Genomic DNA, 16,966 nt, shown 5'->3' with positions numbered 1-16,966 from the left:
TCTAGGCTCTACTCGACAGTTGAAGAGACACGATATATGCTCTACCTTCCCTGGTACTCCGTCTGCTTTGTAGTCAAAGAGAGATTGTGAGTAATATCAGTGAGCATGAGTTCGTGGAACCGCGCTCACGATTTTGCACAGTGTTAGGCAACTACCACTCAGGCGTCCAAGGCCAAGGTCATCGAAAACGAGGATCATATTATCTACGTCCGTAAGCTCCCATGTACCATTGGGAGGCAGCATTGTCCCTCGGGTGTCCCTACCTGTACTCGTGGTCTTTTCTCCTATCCAGGCATGTTTCCAAGTCCGAAAATGTACGATATGGTCAGAGCGGGGTCAATCTTACCGAGGTCAGATGTCTAAAAGGGAAATACTGCAGGGCAGCGGGGCACGAGGCTGCCCAACTACCAAGCGAAACGCGCACATTGGTTGTCTTCGATATCTGGTTAGTTACCTTCTCAGTAAGGCGCTCGTGTGAAATTATTCTCCAGTGTCGGAATACGAATATCTAATATCAACCTGCGCTGGTCGCAGGGACCCCAACGTCTCGCGAGTAGTAGAATTCAAAAAGGTTGCAGACCAGAAGATAAGCGAAGCGAATGGACTTCAAAATAATGCGTGCGTGTCTTTATCATTCTAAAAAGGGGGTACTCGAGTGTAAGAAGAATAGTACAAGTACTGCATGCGGCCCGGCCTAGATCCCACGAATGCTCCCCTTGCGCAACTTCTATTCACAAAACAGCTGCAACACCGGCAGCGACAGCCCCAAGGACCATCAGTCCGTTCGACACCGTGTTCGCTCCAGCGGCGTTGCCAGAAGCGGAGGCGCTGGCGCTGGATCCTGTTGCACTGGCTGTTGAAGAACCGGAAGCACTACTGCTGCTTGAGCTGGAGACAGCGGCACCGAAAATGCCACCTTGAACGGTTTCAGGGGAGGAACCCTGAGCGTTTTGGGCGGCAGATTTGTATGCGGACAGCGTGTTGCCACTTGACCTGCATAATGATCAGTATACGGGTATTGCATGGTGACGCAGCGTTACTTACGGGGGATTCACAACCATAGCCATTCCACCCTCGCAGTGGCCAGTGGCCGAGCAATAAAGCCACAGTGGATCAGTGCTGTTGATTTGAATCCGCCACACATCCCCATCGTTAGGGAATCCCGAGTACACGCCCGCGCTACCACTGATTGGTACGCAAGGGGCATCGAACGAACTCTGCGCAACACTGTGGCCAGCGCCGAAAGTGAACTCAACCCAGTCGCCTTGCGCGGCGGTGACAGTGTCTGGTGTGAAGGTGAGGCCGGGTCCAACTTGGACAGAGTGAATGCCCGAGGCAGAAGAGGCGGCGGCGGTTGCAGTGGCTGACGACATGGCAGAAGTCGAAGAGGAGTCAGAACCGCCATAGTCGTACTGAGGTTTGGCGAGGACGGATGTGGCCAGCACACCGAAGATGAGGGTTGTTGATGAAAATAGGGACTGCATTTTGTGGTATATGATACGGATTGTCTGTTGCGACTTGATGAGAATGGGTTTAAATCAAAGTAACTCTATTACGAGAAAGCAAGGTGTGTAAAGCAGGTTCAACTTTTCTTGGTCGTAGAATTCGTCGGGAAGGGCGATGGAGAGCTGGAGGAAGAGCCTCTTCCACAACCCGAAAGGTTCTAAGCTCTTTATATACCATAAACATCTAGTCAGGGGAATTCCAGCATAAAGGAAAGACGTGAACAGGCCAAATTTAGCCAAACAGGGACTGTTTGAGCAGCCTGGCTCGGTTCCTGAGCGGCGAATGGCAGATGTGGATGTGGACATGGCGAGAGTGGAGAGCATAGACGGGAATCTTGCCGACGCGCAACCTCCTCGTGCCCTAGCGACTCAAGACTCTTGACGTTTGAGGTGCCCCCGTTGAGGTTGACGTGTAGATGGGAAAGGAGAAACAGGCAAAGGAAAGTCGAAGGATCGATGAGCGCTGGGCCGCGTTCATTCTCCGAAGTTGTGACCCAAGGCGGCTAGCGGGAGAGACAAGGTCCAGGGACCAGATTGGGCCAGAGCAAGCGCCTGTTTGACCTGGTGGCCCATGGATCTGGAGGGGACTGGAGGTGGACGAAACGCATTGGAAACACGAACCGCAGCTCCCGTATCAGAACACGAGCACCATCACATCACCATCATCACCCTGAACTCCTGAATCCTTCTGGACCCCAGCGCAGACTAGCCGGCTGCCAAGGGAAAAGAAAATGCAGTTTTTCTTGGCCTCTCAACCCACAGGCTCATTGCGTACGACGGAGGCAGTACCCCGGTGAAAGAGTTGGGAAAAGCTCGAGGTTGAAAATAGAATTTTGGTACTGTTTGTCGATGGTTAGCCTTTGAAGCCGGCGAAGAGGACAACAGAAGAGAAAGGGAAGTGGATTCGTGGAGACACGAGGGAAGCGCCCTAGTGTGAGGCAGTTAGAGGATTGGCAGAATGGCAGGTTACCTCCTACAGGCAGTCAGGAAGGACGCGGCTGGGGGAGGATGGAGGGAAGATCCCAGCTAGTCCCTTAGCGACTTAGCGGTGTTAGTGGGAGAGCTCTTTCCTACGAGGCACAAGTGCGCTAGACAGCTAGCACCACTAGCAGTTAGTGGGATTATGGACCTGCTTACCTCGTACTTGGTACAGTACCTATTACTGAACGCTTAACCTGCCCGTGTTGGACGCAGCCTTGCCCTCTGCCAAAATAGTCTAAGTCCATGCGAGGCTGTCACTGAGACCCTCGCGTCTTTCATCCAACAGCAAAGCCAGACTCCCGGCGCATGTCATCAAAACACCACCTTTGTCACTGCCACAAGGGACGCCAACAAAGCGAGTCAACAAATCTGAAATGCCCAAGTTATCGATCGGGCTCTGGCAATCCCTAGGTACTTTTCTTTCCCGGGAAACCGTCCACCTCGCGCGGCATCTTTCCGGGGCAAAGATATATATTTAGGTCCTTTGCCTTTTGCTAGGCTTGCTGAGTGGCCAATCGGTAACTTGACCCCATTTCCACTTCATCAACCTTCCCTTCTCGATAAGAAAAACAAATCACCACCGTCTGCGACAAACCGCGCGTGGCTTCAGTACGTCTTGTGCATTTGGACATTGTGGCGGCTGGCCGTTGAGGCGGAAATTTGTCCTCTGGTGACGTGTGCGCAAATGCATCTCTGCTTGATTATGCTACGGACGAAATCTTCTAACACCAGCTGCACTATTAACGCATAATAAAGAATCGATCATGAACTGAACATCCCCTCATTCCCGCTATTCCAAATGCCCCAGTCCTCAGTCGGTCAATACCAGAGATTGCATCCACCTGCCCTAATCATACCACATCTCCGAAGAAATTGCCTTGCATGCTTCTAGCCGTGCCGCGAGTCAGTCTCGTGGTCAGATCTTGATCCCAAAAATATCTCTGGCTTGTTTGGAGAATGACCTGTAAGCCAGTATCTGCACCACTGCATACGCTATTGATTCGCCTTCCCAGATGCCACGTTGGAGAGCCATCTCCACCCGTTGCCATCAACATGGCAGCAACCCAGATCATGCTCGCCCGACGCTCATTCGTGATTGGGGCGATAGGCTTGCCAACAAGGGCCATGCAGTGAAGTCGTTGAACCCATTCCATCACTGAGTAGATTGCCTCACCATTCATGAAGATGCAAAAGGAAAACAGGCCAAGGACCAACAAGCGTTCCGTCTCTTCGAGCTGCTCCTGTTGGAGCAGGTCGAATGCCCGAAATGCATCCAATGTCATGGCATGCACGGTTGCTGCACTCTTGTCCCCGTCTACTCCTATCTCGGGAAGCTCGGCAATCTGCAGAGCCCATTGGGTTATTCTTTCCACGAGATTCATGACCTGTACATTCACAGGAATGCAGGCAAACAGCTCCGCGAATCCAGGAGGCGACGGCGCGAGTCGAGCAGGGGATGCTGGCAGAGATTGGTGGCGAGCGTCCCCGACCATCGGCGATACACTCTCAAAGCTGGAGCTCTTGACATGGTCGAAATGTCGGTAGTTCAAGAAATTTTCGAACCTGGGATTTATCAGCAATGGCATAGCTGGGCTGGGCGCGGCGCAACCCTTACTGGAGAAGCGGAATCTTCACCCACTTGCTCAATGATGGGGAGTCAATGCCACCCCTGAGTTGAATGATGTGCCGTAAGGCCCCAAGGTGAGTTCCCATTGCATCGATATTGTCGTGCAGAAGCTGGGCCTGCCATTAGCAGAGCTTAGATGCCATCAGGTGTATCTCACCTCAGTTCCAACCAGCAAAAGAATCGTCATCATAACAGCATCTGAGGCACAGGTCTCTGAAGAAGAGATCCTATTCCGGAGCTCTCGGATGACATCGTTCCGCTGGGACAAGAGCATCTCCCTCGCATTCTGATTTCCTGCCTCGAATCGCTCCCGCATATCGGCCGCCCATACCAGGACAGCATTTGCGACCATATTGTCATGAAGCATGACCCCGTCAAGGAAGTCTCCTGGTTCAAAGAGGATAGTTCTGTGGCGACGGTGTATCGTAAAAGGTGCATAACATTGGAATACTGGCAGAATACAATTAGCTGGAACAGTGTCAAGGAGAGCGAGAACTTACAGAACTCAAACGTGGCATTTGGATCTAGCCCGTGGTCATTCCTGAAGTTGTCACCAAGATTCCAGTGCTCCAGGAGTTCGACGATAGTGTGGAACGCGGCGGTTCCTCCATCCGCGATCGCCCTGTCTGCAGCAGACCTGGAAGGAACAGATTCCGCCGGCGTGGAAGGCTGTGCATTGGCTGACGACGATGAGGTCGACGACGAATGGCGACGGTGCGCAGGCTGGTTACTGGCGGTTGGTGTCGGATTTCCGAGCTTCATCCGGTACATATAGCCTTCCTGTGTCAGCTTGGACCTGACGGATCCCCAGGACGGGTTTCTGTTCTTCATGTCGTCCACTCTCGGAACTGTTCGTACTCAGCGAAATGGCAGTGCTTGGAATTGATGTGTCCAAAAGAGTTGGTCCTTCACAACTGTTAGGATTGAATCACGACGCTTCGTCCCCCGACTCCTTCTATATAGCAAGAACAATGTGGTCGCCCGGCTGAAGTCCATGAGTTCATCTTCTTCCTGGGGTGAATACTGGAGCAGGCCGTGTTTGATCATCGCGCAGCCTTTTCAGAGTGAATTACCAGATCTGCGAAGTTGTGATAGTGCTGCTTCCCATTCTGTTCGTGGTGGGGAAGATGGCCTGTGATATGAGTTTCTTCTGGTGTGATCTTCTCCAGTCTCGTGGTCCCGGGCCAAGTAAGTGTATAAGTTCCAGCCACTGAGTAATAGAACTCCCTCACCAAGTATTCGCCCTTGATTCCCTTCCTCCCCCAAACAGCCGCATTCGCTTACCTAAAGTGTGGCATTGTCTAACAAGCCATACCCGATCCAGTGTTTGTCCATCTCCACCTGCATTGGGCTCGACGTTTTGGCCCGTGCGCCGGACACGTCTCATAGGTTGGATTCGGTTGTTCCTGCTGAGCTCCCTGCAACATTAGACTCGCCAGCCGGTTTGAATGACCTATCATCGCAGCTTTCCAGTCCAGTGTCGGCGATCCCGTCGCGAGAGTCCTGCATGTGGTAGACTGCAAATAGCATTTTCAGTAAAGCTTGATTTTCTCTACCATAATCCAAATCTGATCAGTCCTGGAATTTGTGTCAGCGTCAAGAACCTCTTGATGCCTCCAAACAAGCTATGCAAATCCCGAATCCGGGAATTTAGGGCTGGCAGCGGTTCTTCGTGGAACAAAACCAAAAACGGCGGTCTGTGAATTGTTTGAAGTGGAAGAGATTCTCCCGATAAAATAGAGGCACGAGAGCTCGTTGAAGCAAATGATGTAATGAGCTCGGATCGGCCGCCTGTGATCGAGAACCTACAATAGGAGTCCGCGCTCAAGCTACCTTGTCATCCGATGATGATGGCCTTGCTATCGGAACTGTCTTTAAGCTTGTGGTTAGGAGGGTTAATACTTGGGTTAGCCACTTGCCGAAAACTCCAGAGCACCAGAAGAATCCCAATGTATCATTAACCTTGGTAGGAAAATTCCCTCCCCGGATCCTCCACCACGGTCTGTCGTAGGAATTCCGGCAGTTGTAATAGTCTTGGGATACTCTAGCTGTATCCAAAACGGCGTTTGTATCACCGGAAGAATGATAGCTTGCAGCAGGTGACCGAGAGTGTCTCGCGCAGAAGTGTGTTTGTAATGGTGCTCGTCTAGGACAAATAAGGCCGATGTGGAGTCGTAGTCTGTTCCACGGCTTTTCATACACAGCTCTGGAAGCGAGAATGAGGGTAGTTGAAACTGAAAGAGCAGAGATTTGGCCAGCCGAGCGCGGTGTCAAGAAAAGAATTAGTTCTCGACGAGAACGCGTGGATGGTTTCTAGCGCCTCCTCAAGCAAGCATTTTCTCACCATAGACTGAAGGGTGATAAGACTCGTTAGGAATATGCTGGTCTCAGGCTTCTTCTAGATGCTGAGCGTAGTAAGGGCCTCCGGAAGGCCCATGACCATCAACATTGAGCCAGGAAGTGCCCCAGGATGGGAACATAGAATAAACCGTGAAATTGTGTTCAACTTGCCCAAGGCAAATAACAACCGGGGTTTTATACCCCCGTAAGATTAATGGGCATATCGGCCGTAGGGGCAAGGGTTTGGCCTAAGAAATGAGACACGAAACACGAAGTGCAAAGGACCAAAAGAGTAAAAGGGAAACTGAATCGACGAGGTGGCTGGATCTGACAGGCGAGTATCTAGAATTCAACCTCGGGACATCGATCACCGGGGCGTGCTGGGCATGTGCTGGAACTTGAATTGCGAACTTGGGTGCAATAGATCAATGACGCCTACATTGCAACATGAAAACTGTCACAAGACCCCTGGGCGTGCTGCTGCCCGCCTACCATTGTAGTGTGTTCATCTAGAATCAGTTCAAGATGCTGATGCTCATATGAGGTCGAATACTGACCAGATCTTTGTCAACTTTCGACCTATCTAGCTAACCATTTCATGGGCCTCATCTTCAAAATGCCCCCTTCAAAGGACAAATACACCCACCCGAGGCTCCGAGATGAGGTCAAGGAAGATATCCAGCAATCAGACAAGGGTGGCCCCCCCGGACAGTGGTCTGCTCGCAGAGTGCGTTCCAACGGCACTTTTTGCCCCAGAGCTGGAGACTAACTCATGTTCTCAGGCATAGATGATGGCTAAAGAGTACAAAAACCGAGGAGGTGGTTACAAGACGGACAAAAATGACCAAGACGAGTCTCAGAAGCATTTGAGTAAATGGACAGATGAGCAGTGGTAGACGAAAGAGGGAAGCGGGCAGGCAAAGCAGGCCGATGGCACTCGAAAGCGCTACCTTCCAAAGAGAGGTTGGGAAGATATGAGCGAGGAGGAGAAGGAAAAGACCGAGCAAAAAAAGCAACAAGGAAGTGAAAGGGCAAGCAGTTCCTGCCGAATACCCCTCGTGCAAAGTCTGCAAGGAAGAAAGCTAATAACGAAGAGGACGCCGCCAATGAGAAGAGTAAGAAACGAGCAGTTGGGCCGGAGTCGCACAGTCGCTCGAAGAAGCAAGGCAAACAGGACAACTTGCAGGCCGGGTCAGATTCCGAGAAAGAGCACACCAATACTCGCACCAAGCAAGAACAAGCATCTCAGAAGGGCCGATCAGAAGCGCGATCGTGGTCAAGACACGACGTATGGAGAAACGGCCGGATCCTCAAGGGAAAAAAACACAAGAATCATGCTGGAAAATCAAAAAGCAAGTCCAATGGCCCCATAGCCTCAACGGAAGCGCCGGATCAAAACCCGCCTCAAGGTCGAGGCCGCCGGCAAAAGGAGACATAGCCCACTGGAGGGGGTGCTGGGCTGGATAAAAGGTCGTGCGGTCGAGGTGCTCAAGGCGAACAAAGAGGTGAACGGCAAGCAGACCAAAGCTATCAAGGCCGATCCGCGGCATCGTGCTGAAGAGCAACGGCAGCGAAGAGATCTGTGTACGCAATCCAGCCAATGTGTGCTTTGATCGATTCACGCCCTCTGCGGCCGTTCAATAATCCGTGGTACTAGGTACAATACGAGGTTGGGATATTCTTAGGATGTGGGTTGCCTTTCAATATTCTGGTAGTAGTTTGGGCATCTGTTTTGAATATTGTCACATCTAGAGTTTGGCTTTGGCAGAGCCTCCAGCCTTAGCGAGGATGGGCTCCATCTTCGTTGCTGTTGCGCTTGTTAGCTCTTCTCTCTCTCGCCACCTGGGGTCGACTTGTCTTGCCTTTCATGACATTACCCCTGACCTTCAGCTTGCCGCTCATGAACAAAGTCTGTGCTTTCGTCTTTCCGGCGATCAATTTGCTAAAGTTTTCGTCGGAGAGGAGGAGTGTTACTATCGCGCGTTTAGTCCATTCTGCCTTCTCTCCTTCCATTGGTGGCGCGAAACTGACCATCGGCCTTTTTGCCTTCAGGGGCCTCGCCCTTGCCGACTTTTCCAGTGTCCTTGAGATCAATATACCATGCCTCTTCCTTGCCGCTGCTGTTGGTCAGCTTGAAGGCGAAGATGGCCTTCCCTTGCTTGACGGCGTCTTTTCGATCGGCGTCATTGGATGCGAGGGACTCGTTGATGGCATCAAAAGCCACGGAGGAAGGAAAGGCGTCTGAAATGCGCACGTCAGCGCTGCTATGGTGTCGCGTCATAGGAAAAGGGTGATAACATACCGTCCTTGAGAGACATTCCGTGGGAGGACGCCGGGATCGGAAAGAGAGTAATAGGAGACGCGGAAAGTCGGAGAGGTTGTGTACACCGAGAATGAGGGTGCAGGAGACAAGATGGGGACCTTGAAGATGCAAGAGTGGTCGCCTGGATATTTAAAGGAGATGGATTCTGTGTGCACTCGGAAGTGATCACATGGCGCGTGTCTTGATGAACGGCGAGGTCGGAAACCGAAGATGAAGTCATCTTGCGCCTGGAAAGACATGTGAAAGACACCAAACGCCGAGGCTGGTGGGCTCAGTTGTACATCTTGTCAGACACTCCTCCACATTTCCAAACATGGTACTGCGTATATAGCATTACGCTGTCCACCATTCTGGGGACGGCTTCAAGGCTTCAAATTCAATCATCTTAAGCCTAAATAACAGTGAGTCCGACTTTTCCTGCTGCCATTTTGGCCAGGGATTGCCACACCCGATCGCGGCCCCCCCATTGGCGTCTGTGTTTTTGCATGCTATTTATCTGCTCCAAAACATCTTCTCAACAAAACTCTGGCTTGACGACTGCATCCTGACACAGCACTGCTATCCGCTTGAAAATCCTTCTCCACTCCAAGGGGTCGCCTGAAGCCTTGACAAAACAAACCTCTATCAGTCCCTCGCTGACTGTCTCCATCGCGATGTTGCCGCTCAAAGGACATCCGCGACTATCTTGCGTTTTGACCTTGACTACACACTCACAGTCTTGAGCCGTAGGCCGGGGAATATTTGGAGTCGGCACCCCGAGCCGGCTCAAAGCCTCTAGGACATGGGGAACAAGGAGATTCAGCGGCCAACCTGAATAGAATTTGGTCAGGCCTGAAGAGGGCAAAATGTCATGAAATCGCCGAGCCATCTGTGTCCGGCTCAGAGGGACGCTTGGGTGCGGCTGAAACTGTGACATGGAAGGTTCGTCTTCAAGATATTGTGCCGTTGACATCGATTGTGTCGCCGACGTCAGGCCGGCTCCTATCTGAGTGCTTGCCATCGCAAAGTGCTTCGGTCGGTCCCAGTCGAACAGCATATCTTCAGCCGGCATTTCTGGCTGAGTTGATGGGAACCTGTTTCGCAGATTTCCTTCAATTTCCATTGCATCTAAATTGCGACTTCTCTGGGTCCCTGCAAATGGGTCTGCATCAAAGCTGACATGGAGGGCTTCAAACATGTTCGTGGCCATAGTGATCGGGTCCTTCAGTCGACCTTTGTGATCCATAAATCTGTTCGGCCTTGTAAACCAGGGATGCCGGCGGACGTCCTCAAGGGAGAACCGCGTTTTGACATCGACCCTCATCATACCACGGAGGAGGGATAGTACCTCTAGTGGAAGCGAGTCCCACAACTCATCTGACGGCTTCCCATTGCTCTGGACATACTCGCTGAACTCGTTCAGTCTCCCGTACTCGTCACGGCCCTCGACTGGTCTACTCCAAGGGGTATTTCCTGCAAGCAAGACGAACAGGACAACTCCACAAGACCAGATGTCCGCCATATTGGCGGCGTATCCACTTCCTTTCATGCCGGCTTGTGTGCCACACGACAGAACCTCCGGAGCAACATAAGGCGGACTCCCACACAACGTCGTCGCTAGTTTCGTCCGGCCGTGGTATTCAAACAGGCACGCCATTCCGAAATCTGCAATCTTAAGGTCTCCATCCGCAGATAGAAGAACGTTTTCCGGTTTGATATCCCGATGAGCCACGCCTTTAGAATGCATGTAGCCGATCGCACTAACGAGTTGCGTGAAATAGACATGTGCAATATCTTCAGCAACCCCGGCATCGGCTTCGATCTTGTCAAAGAGGTCGCCTCCTTCAGCCAGTTCCATTGCTATCCAAACCCAGGCCGGATCATGGCCATGGTCGTAAAACTCAATGATGTTCTTGTGGAGGCCGATGTGCTTGTGTAATGATATTTCCATCTCGAGCTGCTTTTGCTTGATGCGGCCATACTTCTGAGCGAAGTGTTTATTGATGAACTTGACGGCAAAGACGGGATTGTCGGCGCTGAGAGGAGCGGCTTTCTTGATACTTCGTAAAATCGTTAGTCTATCTCCGCTCTTCAATGTTGGACCAAGGGAAGGAACCCAAATACCATGCGTATGCACCCGAGCCGATGGTGGGGGAGACAATCCGAAAGGGCACCTGAGTAGGCAGAGGTGCCAATTGAGAGTGAGGGATTCCGTTCATGACCAGGTCTGGTGAGGGTGTTCACTGTTTCGCAGGACGACGTCCAAGTCTATGCGTTGACCTCACCCAGTACCATGGTAGCGGCGCGTACCCAAATGGTCTAGAAAGCGCTGTACGCGTCGTGTTACGGACTGAGGCGCAAGAGAGGCGATGAATTGGCTGGTCCGAGACCCAAAGTGCGGCGCCAACGTCATTTTGGGGGCTGCTTGGGGCTCCTTAGTGGTGCTGTTACTGGAGTGACCAGGCGACGGGCCCCCAAGGATAAACAATGGTTAAGTCTCCGCAGTCCCTAGGTACCGTCCTTACCACTTTCTCAGGTGCGGTCGACCTTGCCACCAGCAGCAGCACGCGACCAACTCATCCACACTCTCGACCTTCGCTTTCCCACATTTTTTGCACGTCTTTCCTATCTGTCTCTATTTCTCATCCTCAATCACGGTCTCTACGACCAGTACCATCAGCGCTGAAGTAGTCTAGACCATTCTTCCGTTTTCAGCATTCCTTTACGCACATTCTGGCCGTTTGCAGCTCGCAGCTTAAATACAGCCCCAAGATGGATTTTCCAGTCGAGAACTCTCAGAACTCTGCTCCAGGACTCTCTACCATGGCTGAACAACACAAACTCAGCGTCGCACCTCGAAAAGTAGACACCCAAAGTGTCACCAAACGGTAGGACCATCTTTTTCCTCGCCAGGTCGAGAGCATGGACTCATCAAACACAGGCTGCAAGCCGAACTCATGGCCCTCATGATGTCCCCTACGCCGGGCATCTCTGCCTTCCCTGACGCCGACGGCAATATGCTGCACTGGACCGCCACCCTGGTCGGACCCCGAGACACAGCATATGCAGACCTCACCTTCAAACTCAGCTTCGAGTTCCCCAGCAACTATCCCTACGGTGCTCCCACCGTTCTTTTCAAGACACCCGTCTACCATCCCAACATCGATTTCAGCGGTCGGATATGCCTCGACATTCTTAAGGACAAATGGAGTGCTGTCTACAATGTGCAAACTGTGTTGTTAAGTTTGCAGAGTTTGCTGGAAGAGCCGAACAAGTATGATTTTGCTTGTGTTTAAGAGACGGCAACACTAATATTTGTTTGCAGTTCGAGTCCGTTGAACAATGAAGCGGCACAACTTCACCAGCATGACCCCGAGGAATTCCAGCGAAAGGTCCTGGCTCGCCATGAGACTCTTGAGGACTAAACCGGAAGTCACTGCGAATGCAGCACGACCCTGGCCATTGCTCTGGAGTTCGCCATGACTGAACATGATGTTTACGCGCATACCCTTGCATTGGCTCTTGAGCGTTGGGCGTTGGTGCGAAGTCATTCTATTTTGCATTGAGGTGATGGAGCGGTTGGCGAATGCGTACATAAAGGCAGTGATGGTGAGGCACGTACAAGCGATGGACGTCCTGGTGCTGGTCTGAAGGTTTATCCCGTTAAAGTTTGTTTCCACACGTCCCGAGCACAAAATATACAATATGGCATCCTTTTTTGCCCCCTTACGGTATCCAGATCCCCCAATCCTTCTGACTCTTGCGAGTGACATTTTTGCCCTTGCGACACTCCCAAATATTTCCCCTTACAATCCGCAGCCTTACAGTTCCTCTTCCACAATGAACCGGCTACTCCCGTCATCCAAACCCTCAAAGAGTTCCACTCCCCAGCTCTTACTTGGGTTATTGAACCTCGACCTCTTATCCTGTTCGGTAATCATCGTCATCTCGTTGTCAGTGAAAGTCACATTCATCGACCCTAGGTTCTCCACGATCCGATCCTGATGCACGCTCTTGGGAATCACAATTGTCCCCCTCTGTCTGCCCCAGGCGAGGATGGCTTGCGCAGGGGTGACGTTCTTCTTGGAAGCGAGGTCGGTCCAGAAGGGGTCCTGGAGGATGGGGGACAGGTCCGGGTATTTGCCCTTGTAGGTGGGGTTCATGTTGGCGAGGGGCGAGTACGCGATGACGGTGATGTTGTTCTTCAGGTGCCAGTCGACGAACTCCTGCTGCTGCAGGTACGGGTGTGTCTCGAACTCGTGCGCGGCCGGCCGGATCTTGCACTTTGCGAGCAAGTCGTCTAGCTGGCGCGGCGAGAAGTTGGACACCCCGATGTGGCGCGTCAAGTTGGCGCGGACTAGCTCTTCCATGGCGGCCCATGTGTCGTGGATGCTGGTGTCCTGGTCCACGACCGTGCGGCCGGGGTCCTGGTTCGGCAGGAACGCCACGGGCCAATGCATCAGGTACAGGTCCAGGTAGGGGACTTGGAGGTCGCTGAGCGTCTTTTCCAGCGCCGGTCGCACCAATTTGGGCCGGTGCGCCGTGTTCCACAGCTTGGACGTTATCCAGTACTTTTCGCGCGGCGGGGAGGAAGAGCTGTTGAGCGAGCGTCCGACGAAGTCTTCATTGTCTGCATGGGGTGCCGGGAAAGAGGAGTATCAGCCGTCCCTCTTTTTTTCTTTTATCCTCGTGGAGACGGATTGATGATGGATTTCAATCCATGTCCAGGGAATTTGCTTTCAAGCCGGGAAAATTGGGCCCGATCGCTATAGAACTTACCGTACGCAGCGGCTGAGTCGAGATGTCTGTATCCCGCCTTGAAAGCATATTCAACAGCCTTTGTGGCCTATATAACGTTTTGGAGAAGCGGCGTTAGGTTTCTCGATGAGCCTCATAGCTAGCGGTCAAAAAGGATGGTGATGTGGATTGAATCAATAACGACCGACAATGGGTCGGGGCGGGCAGGTAGGCGGGCAGTAAGGAAGGTATGTAGACTGACATCTTCATCCTTTGAATTCCACAGCCCCAAACCGACCTGGGGAATCTCCTTGATCCCCCCTTTCGACAGAGGTTGTTGTTGGCGGTGGTGGTGGATGGCGATTTGGTCTTGATCCGCCAAAGACGTACCAGGCAGAAACGTTGTCAGGAGACTGAGGGCGATGGCGACGGCCAAGAGATGCGGGGACGAAGGGGACAGCATTATTGAAATAATGAATCTATACTGCCAAACTAGTAGTAAAGAACAGTTTGGGAATTCAAAGTTGTCTGTGGACTATCTCCCTCGGACTGAGACGAATTGGACAAGTTAACTGAAGTAACTTCGTATCCTACATATCGTCGTCAGCATTTGTGATGGTCGAACACCGATGTCATCATGCGGAGAGAGGGTTCCCTAGCAAGGAATACAGGACTAACCCGGATAACACCTCCGCAAGAGACTAGTCGTAGCTACTGTGATAAGTACCGAGTATCAACTCGGGAGTCTTTCCTAGCACGGCTTAATACCCTGTATTTGTTAATCAGGGGCCACGAAGGCTCGGAAAGGGGGCCGCAGCCTCGGTGGATTCAATCGCAAGGCTGCACTATTACCCCGTAATTGTCCCTACATAAGATATACCCGGTGGTCAGGAGGCTAGATGATCCGTCGAAAATATATTACTGTTTAATCACGGACCGGTTGCCGACTCTATGCATTTTGCACAACACCAATGGACAAAAGGAATCCGTGATGATGAATCTCTCAATCACACGTCCGCAGATTGCGTGGTGAGGGGGTTGCTCAGACAGACGCTTCTGCGTAAGGTATTCGTTTCTGTCACTGCCACTGCTCTGGCTAGTTTTCGGGTTGGCTTTGTAGTTGGTACATAAGATGCAGAGCAGACTGATGCCTTGACTCTCACTTTAGATAGTATCGCAGGTGAGGTCGTGGAGAAGAGGAGTTTGAAGCTTCAAACAAGTTTTGAGCCCTAGTTAATTCAAATGACATTGTTGTCGGACGCCACCCCCCAAGAATAGAAAATTGTCCCTCCAGCGAACTGAGCACAGACTGCGGAAACACACCGCCAGCTCAATTACTCTCCATCGCGCTCCATCCGTGGGCCCTTGTGCAATTGTATCCCAATTCATTTACAAACTCTCTTTGACCCCTAAGGGCTACCAGTGTTAGTCTTCCAAAATAGGTACCATGGCCTGTTCTGGTGAAATGCCCGTAGTAACCTATCGTCGGGGTGATGTTCCACCGCTCAAAGGTGCACCAATAACACTTCAAGGAAGCCGCGGTAGGGCCACCCGAGTCGGAGGAATCATTCAGGAACACCAAGTAACACGATGTCGTATTACAAAGGCGGTAACGTACGGGATCAAGCATTCCGCTACAACGGAGGAGCCTCAGCTGAACCTACATCGCTGCACCAACATGCGAGCACCATGAATGACCGCGCGGAATCAAATCCATCATCAACGAGTGCCATGTCCAACGTCTTGACTGATCAGTAGCATAGGAGGGCAACAATAGGAGGATATAAAGGTCTCGTCTCTTGCACCTGAGAATGTTTTCCGCTTCAGCATCAAACCACAATCAGCAGAGCTCTTGCGTCGTCAAGCGAAAAGCAAAAGCAAAGGAAGCCGTATCATACTAGAAGTCCAAAAAGGATTCAACCTTCGACAATGTCTCCCCCGACCGCACCGTTCCCAACCTTCCCCATCTCCCAAATCACCATGCCCTCCGACAACCTATTCACATCTGCCTACGCCTTCGTCAAAGAACACTGCACCAGGGCCACGCTCAACCACTGCCTCCGCAGCGTCGCTTTTTCTCTCATCCTATTCCGCAAGTTCCCGCCCTTGGCAACGAACCCGGACATCGACAAGGAAGCCGTCCTCCTCTCTCTGCTGATGCACGACATGGGCTGGGCGACCAGTAGTTCATCCCTGACGTCTAATGAGAAGCGCTTCGAAGTCGACGGCGCCGACATCGCTCGCAACTTCATCCGGACTGAATCAGGTGGTGGCACGGGCACCAGCGACGGAGAAAAATGGGACAGGCACCGCCTCCAGCTCATGTGGGATGCCATCGCGCTGCACACGACCCCGAGCATCGCGCATCACAAGGAACCTGAAGTCTTGGCGACTCAGCTGTCCATCATGGCCGAGTTCTTCGGGCCACATCTCGACGCCGCCGTGCCGGGTTGTTCCATCACGGTGGACGAGTACCAGGAGGTCCTGGCCGCGTGGCCGCGTCTGGGCTTCAAAGAGGAAATGAGGCAGACGCTCTGCGGTTTCTGTCGCGACAAACCAGAAACCACGCTCGACAATTTCGTGGCCGAGTTCGGCCGGATCTACGGCCTGGACGGCAAGGGCGGTGGGAGGGACGAGTTCGTCAAATTGTGCGACGAGAATAATATCGTCAGACGCTTGGAAGGCGGGTTGGGCGCCCTGGAGAAATATGAGAATTGACCCAAGCGAGATGGCACAGTCATGTGAATTTGGCCGTATAGTTTCTACTATCCAGTTGCTGCAGTGGATGGGTGGATGGTGACGGAAAAAAGTTCTCAGAACTGCCCATAGTATGGTACCTTAACACGGCCAATAGCACTGAAATTGGAGATTCTGTCGTTGCTGGGCTTCGTTGAGGGGCGTCTCGATTCCCTGTGTCGACGCCGCTGCGTAAAGGGTAGTTTGGAGTTGTTCTGGCGACACCAACACCGCGTAGTTGAGATATCCAATTCCCGAGGGAGGACCTGCCAATGGACCGGTCCCGGCCTTCTGATATAGCTCCATGAATGGCTTGATGACTTCGGGGGCGAGGACGGCATTAACGGAGAACCTTCCGGAAACCAACTCGAACGAAATGGCCATGGCGTAGTGGTCTTGCAGATTAGCGCCAACGAGCTTGTTCGCGACAGTACAGTCCAAGCCCGCAGCTTGCAGGACTTGCGGATCTCCAATACCGGAAAGCTCGAGAGTCCAGGAGGGTTCGTAGGCCCCTGTGCAGATCATGACTTCTCCTCTTCGCAGTCACAGGTTACCTTTTAGCGCCACGCCAGAAAATCGACCCGGTCGACCATAGGAATGCCGCAGGAGTTGTGGAATCTGACATTTTCCACATTGGCACCAGTGGGGATCTTGAGGTTTGATCGTCCAAGGTTGGGCAGTGTTGAATCATCCACAATTCAGTCGAGAACCCAACCCGGAAAGGATAGGGGTAAAGGA

The 16,966-nt window shown here is 52.2% G+C and overlaps 9 protein-coding genes across 9 annotated transcripts; 3 read left to right on the top strand and 6 right to left on the bottom strand.

The window, feature by feature from the left end:
* Positions 1 to 731: 731 nt before the first annotated feature.
* Z519_12602 (uncharacterized protein) lies at positions 732 to 1,484 on the bottom strand (the record flags this gene model as incomplete). The annotated part of the gene is made up of 2 exons (XM_016770307.1): positions 732 to 993; positions 1,045 to 1,484. 2 exons carry the CDS (start codon positions 1,482 to 1,484, stop codon positions 732 to 734), a joined length of 702 nt encoding a protein of 233 aa, XP_016613485.1.
* A 1,853-nt stretch (positions 1,485 to 3,337) lies between these two features.
* Z519_12601 (uncharacterized protein) lies at positions 3,338 to 4,944 on the bottom strand (the record flags this gene model as incomplete). The annotated part of the gene is made up of 4 exons (XM_016770306.1): positions 3,338 to 4,049; positions 4,102 to 4,223; positions 4,271 to 4,563; positions 4,614 to 4,944. 4 exons carry the CDS (start codon positions 4,942 to 4,944, stop codon positions 3,338 to 3,340), a joined length of 1,458 nt encoding a protein of 485 aa, XP_016613484.1.
* Positions 4,945 to 7,069: 2,125 nt separating this feature from the next.
* Z519_12600 (uncharacterized protein) lies at positions 7,070 to 7,349 on the top strand (the record flags this gene model as incomplete). The annotated part of the gene is made up of 2 exons (XM_016770305.1): positions 7,070 to 7,180; positions 7,242 to 7,349. 2 exons carry the CDS (start codon positions 7,070 to 7,072, stop codon positions 7,347 to 7,349), a joined length of 219 nt encoding a protein of 72 aa, XP_016613483.1.
* Positions 7,350 to 8,201: 852 nt separating this feature from the next.
* Z519_12599 (uncharacterized protein) lies at positions 8,202 to 8,771 on the bottom strand (the record flags this gene model as incomplete). The annotated part of the gene is made up of 4 exons (XM_016770304.1): positions 8,202 to 8,260; positions 8,307 to 8,426; positions 8,485 to 8,694; positions 8,756 to 8,771. 4 exons carry the CDS (start codon positions 8,769 to 8,771, stop codon positions 8,202 to 8,204), a joined length of 405 nt encoding a protein of 134 aa, XP_016613482.1.
* A 519-nt stretch (positions 8,772 to 9,290) lies between these two features.
* On the bottom strand, positions 9,291 to 10,974 carry Z519_12598 (uncharacterized protein; the record flags this gene model as incomplete). Its single annotated transcript, XM_016770303.1, has 2 exons — positions 9,291 to 10,815; positions 10,880 to 10,974. 2 exons carry the CDS (start codon positions 10,972 to 10,974, stop codon positions 9,291 to 9,293), a joined length of 1,620 nt encoding a protein of 539 aa, XP_016613481.1.
* Positions 10,975 to 11,527: 553 nt separating this feature from the next.
* Z519_12597 (uncharacterized protein) lies at positions 11,528 to 12,180 on the top strand (the record flags this gene model as incomplete). Its single annotated transcript, XM_016770302.1, has 3 exons — positions 11,528 to 11,643; positions 11,697 to 12,029; positions 12,081 to 12,180. The coding sequence occupies 3 exons, from the start codon at positions 11,528 to 11,530 to the stop codon at positions 12,178 to 12,180; spliced, it is 549 nt and encodes a 182-aa protein (XP_016613480.1).
* A 396-nt stretch (positions 12,181 to 12,576) lies between these two features.
* On the bottom strand, positions 12,577 to 13,955 carry Z519_12596 (uncharacterized protein; the record flags this gene model as incomplete). Its single annotated transcript, XM_016770301.1, has 3 exons — positions 12,577 to 13,385; positions 13,535 to 13,601; positions 13,755 to 13,955. 3 exons carry the CDS (start codon positions 13,953 to 13,955, stop codon positions 12,577 to 12,579), a joined length of 1,077 nt encoding a protein of 358 aa, XP_016613479.1.
* Positions 13,956 to 15,421: 1,466 nt separating this feature from the next.
* Positions 15,422 to 16,210, top strand: Z519_12595 (uncharacterized protein; the record flags this gene model as incomplete). The annotated part of the gene is made up of 1 exon (XM_016770300.1): positions 15,422 to 16,210. One exon carries the CDS (start codon positions 15,422 to 15,424, stop codon positions 16,208 to 16,210), a length of 789 nt encoding a protein of 262 aa, XP_016613478.1.
* A 120-nt stretch (positions 16,211 to 16,330) lies between these two features.
* Positions 16,331 to 16,753, bottom strand: Z519_12594 (uncharacterized protein; the record flags this gene model as incomplete). Its single annotated transcript, XM_016770299.1, has 1 exon — positions 16,331 to 16,753. One exon carries the CDS (start codon positions 16,751 to 16,753, stop codon positions 16,331 to 16,333), a length of 423 nt encoding a protein of 140 aa, XP_016613477.1.
* Positions 16,754 to 16,966: the final 213 nt, after the last annotated feature.

This window comes from Cladophialophora bantiana, assembly GCF_000835475.1.
Source record: "Cladophialophora bantiana CBS 173.52 unplaced genomic scaffold supercont1.31, whole genome shotgun sequence".
NCBI lineage: Eukaryota > Fungi > Ascomycota > Eurotiomycetes > Chaetothyriales > Herpotrichiellaceae > Cladophialophora > Cladophialophora bantiana.
The sequence above is the reverse complement of the archived record's forward strand: the minus strand, read 5'-3'. Positions and strand labels throughout refer to the sequence as shown.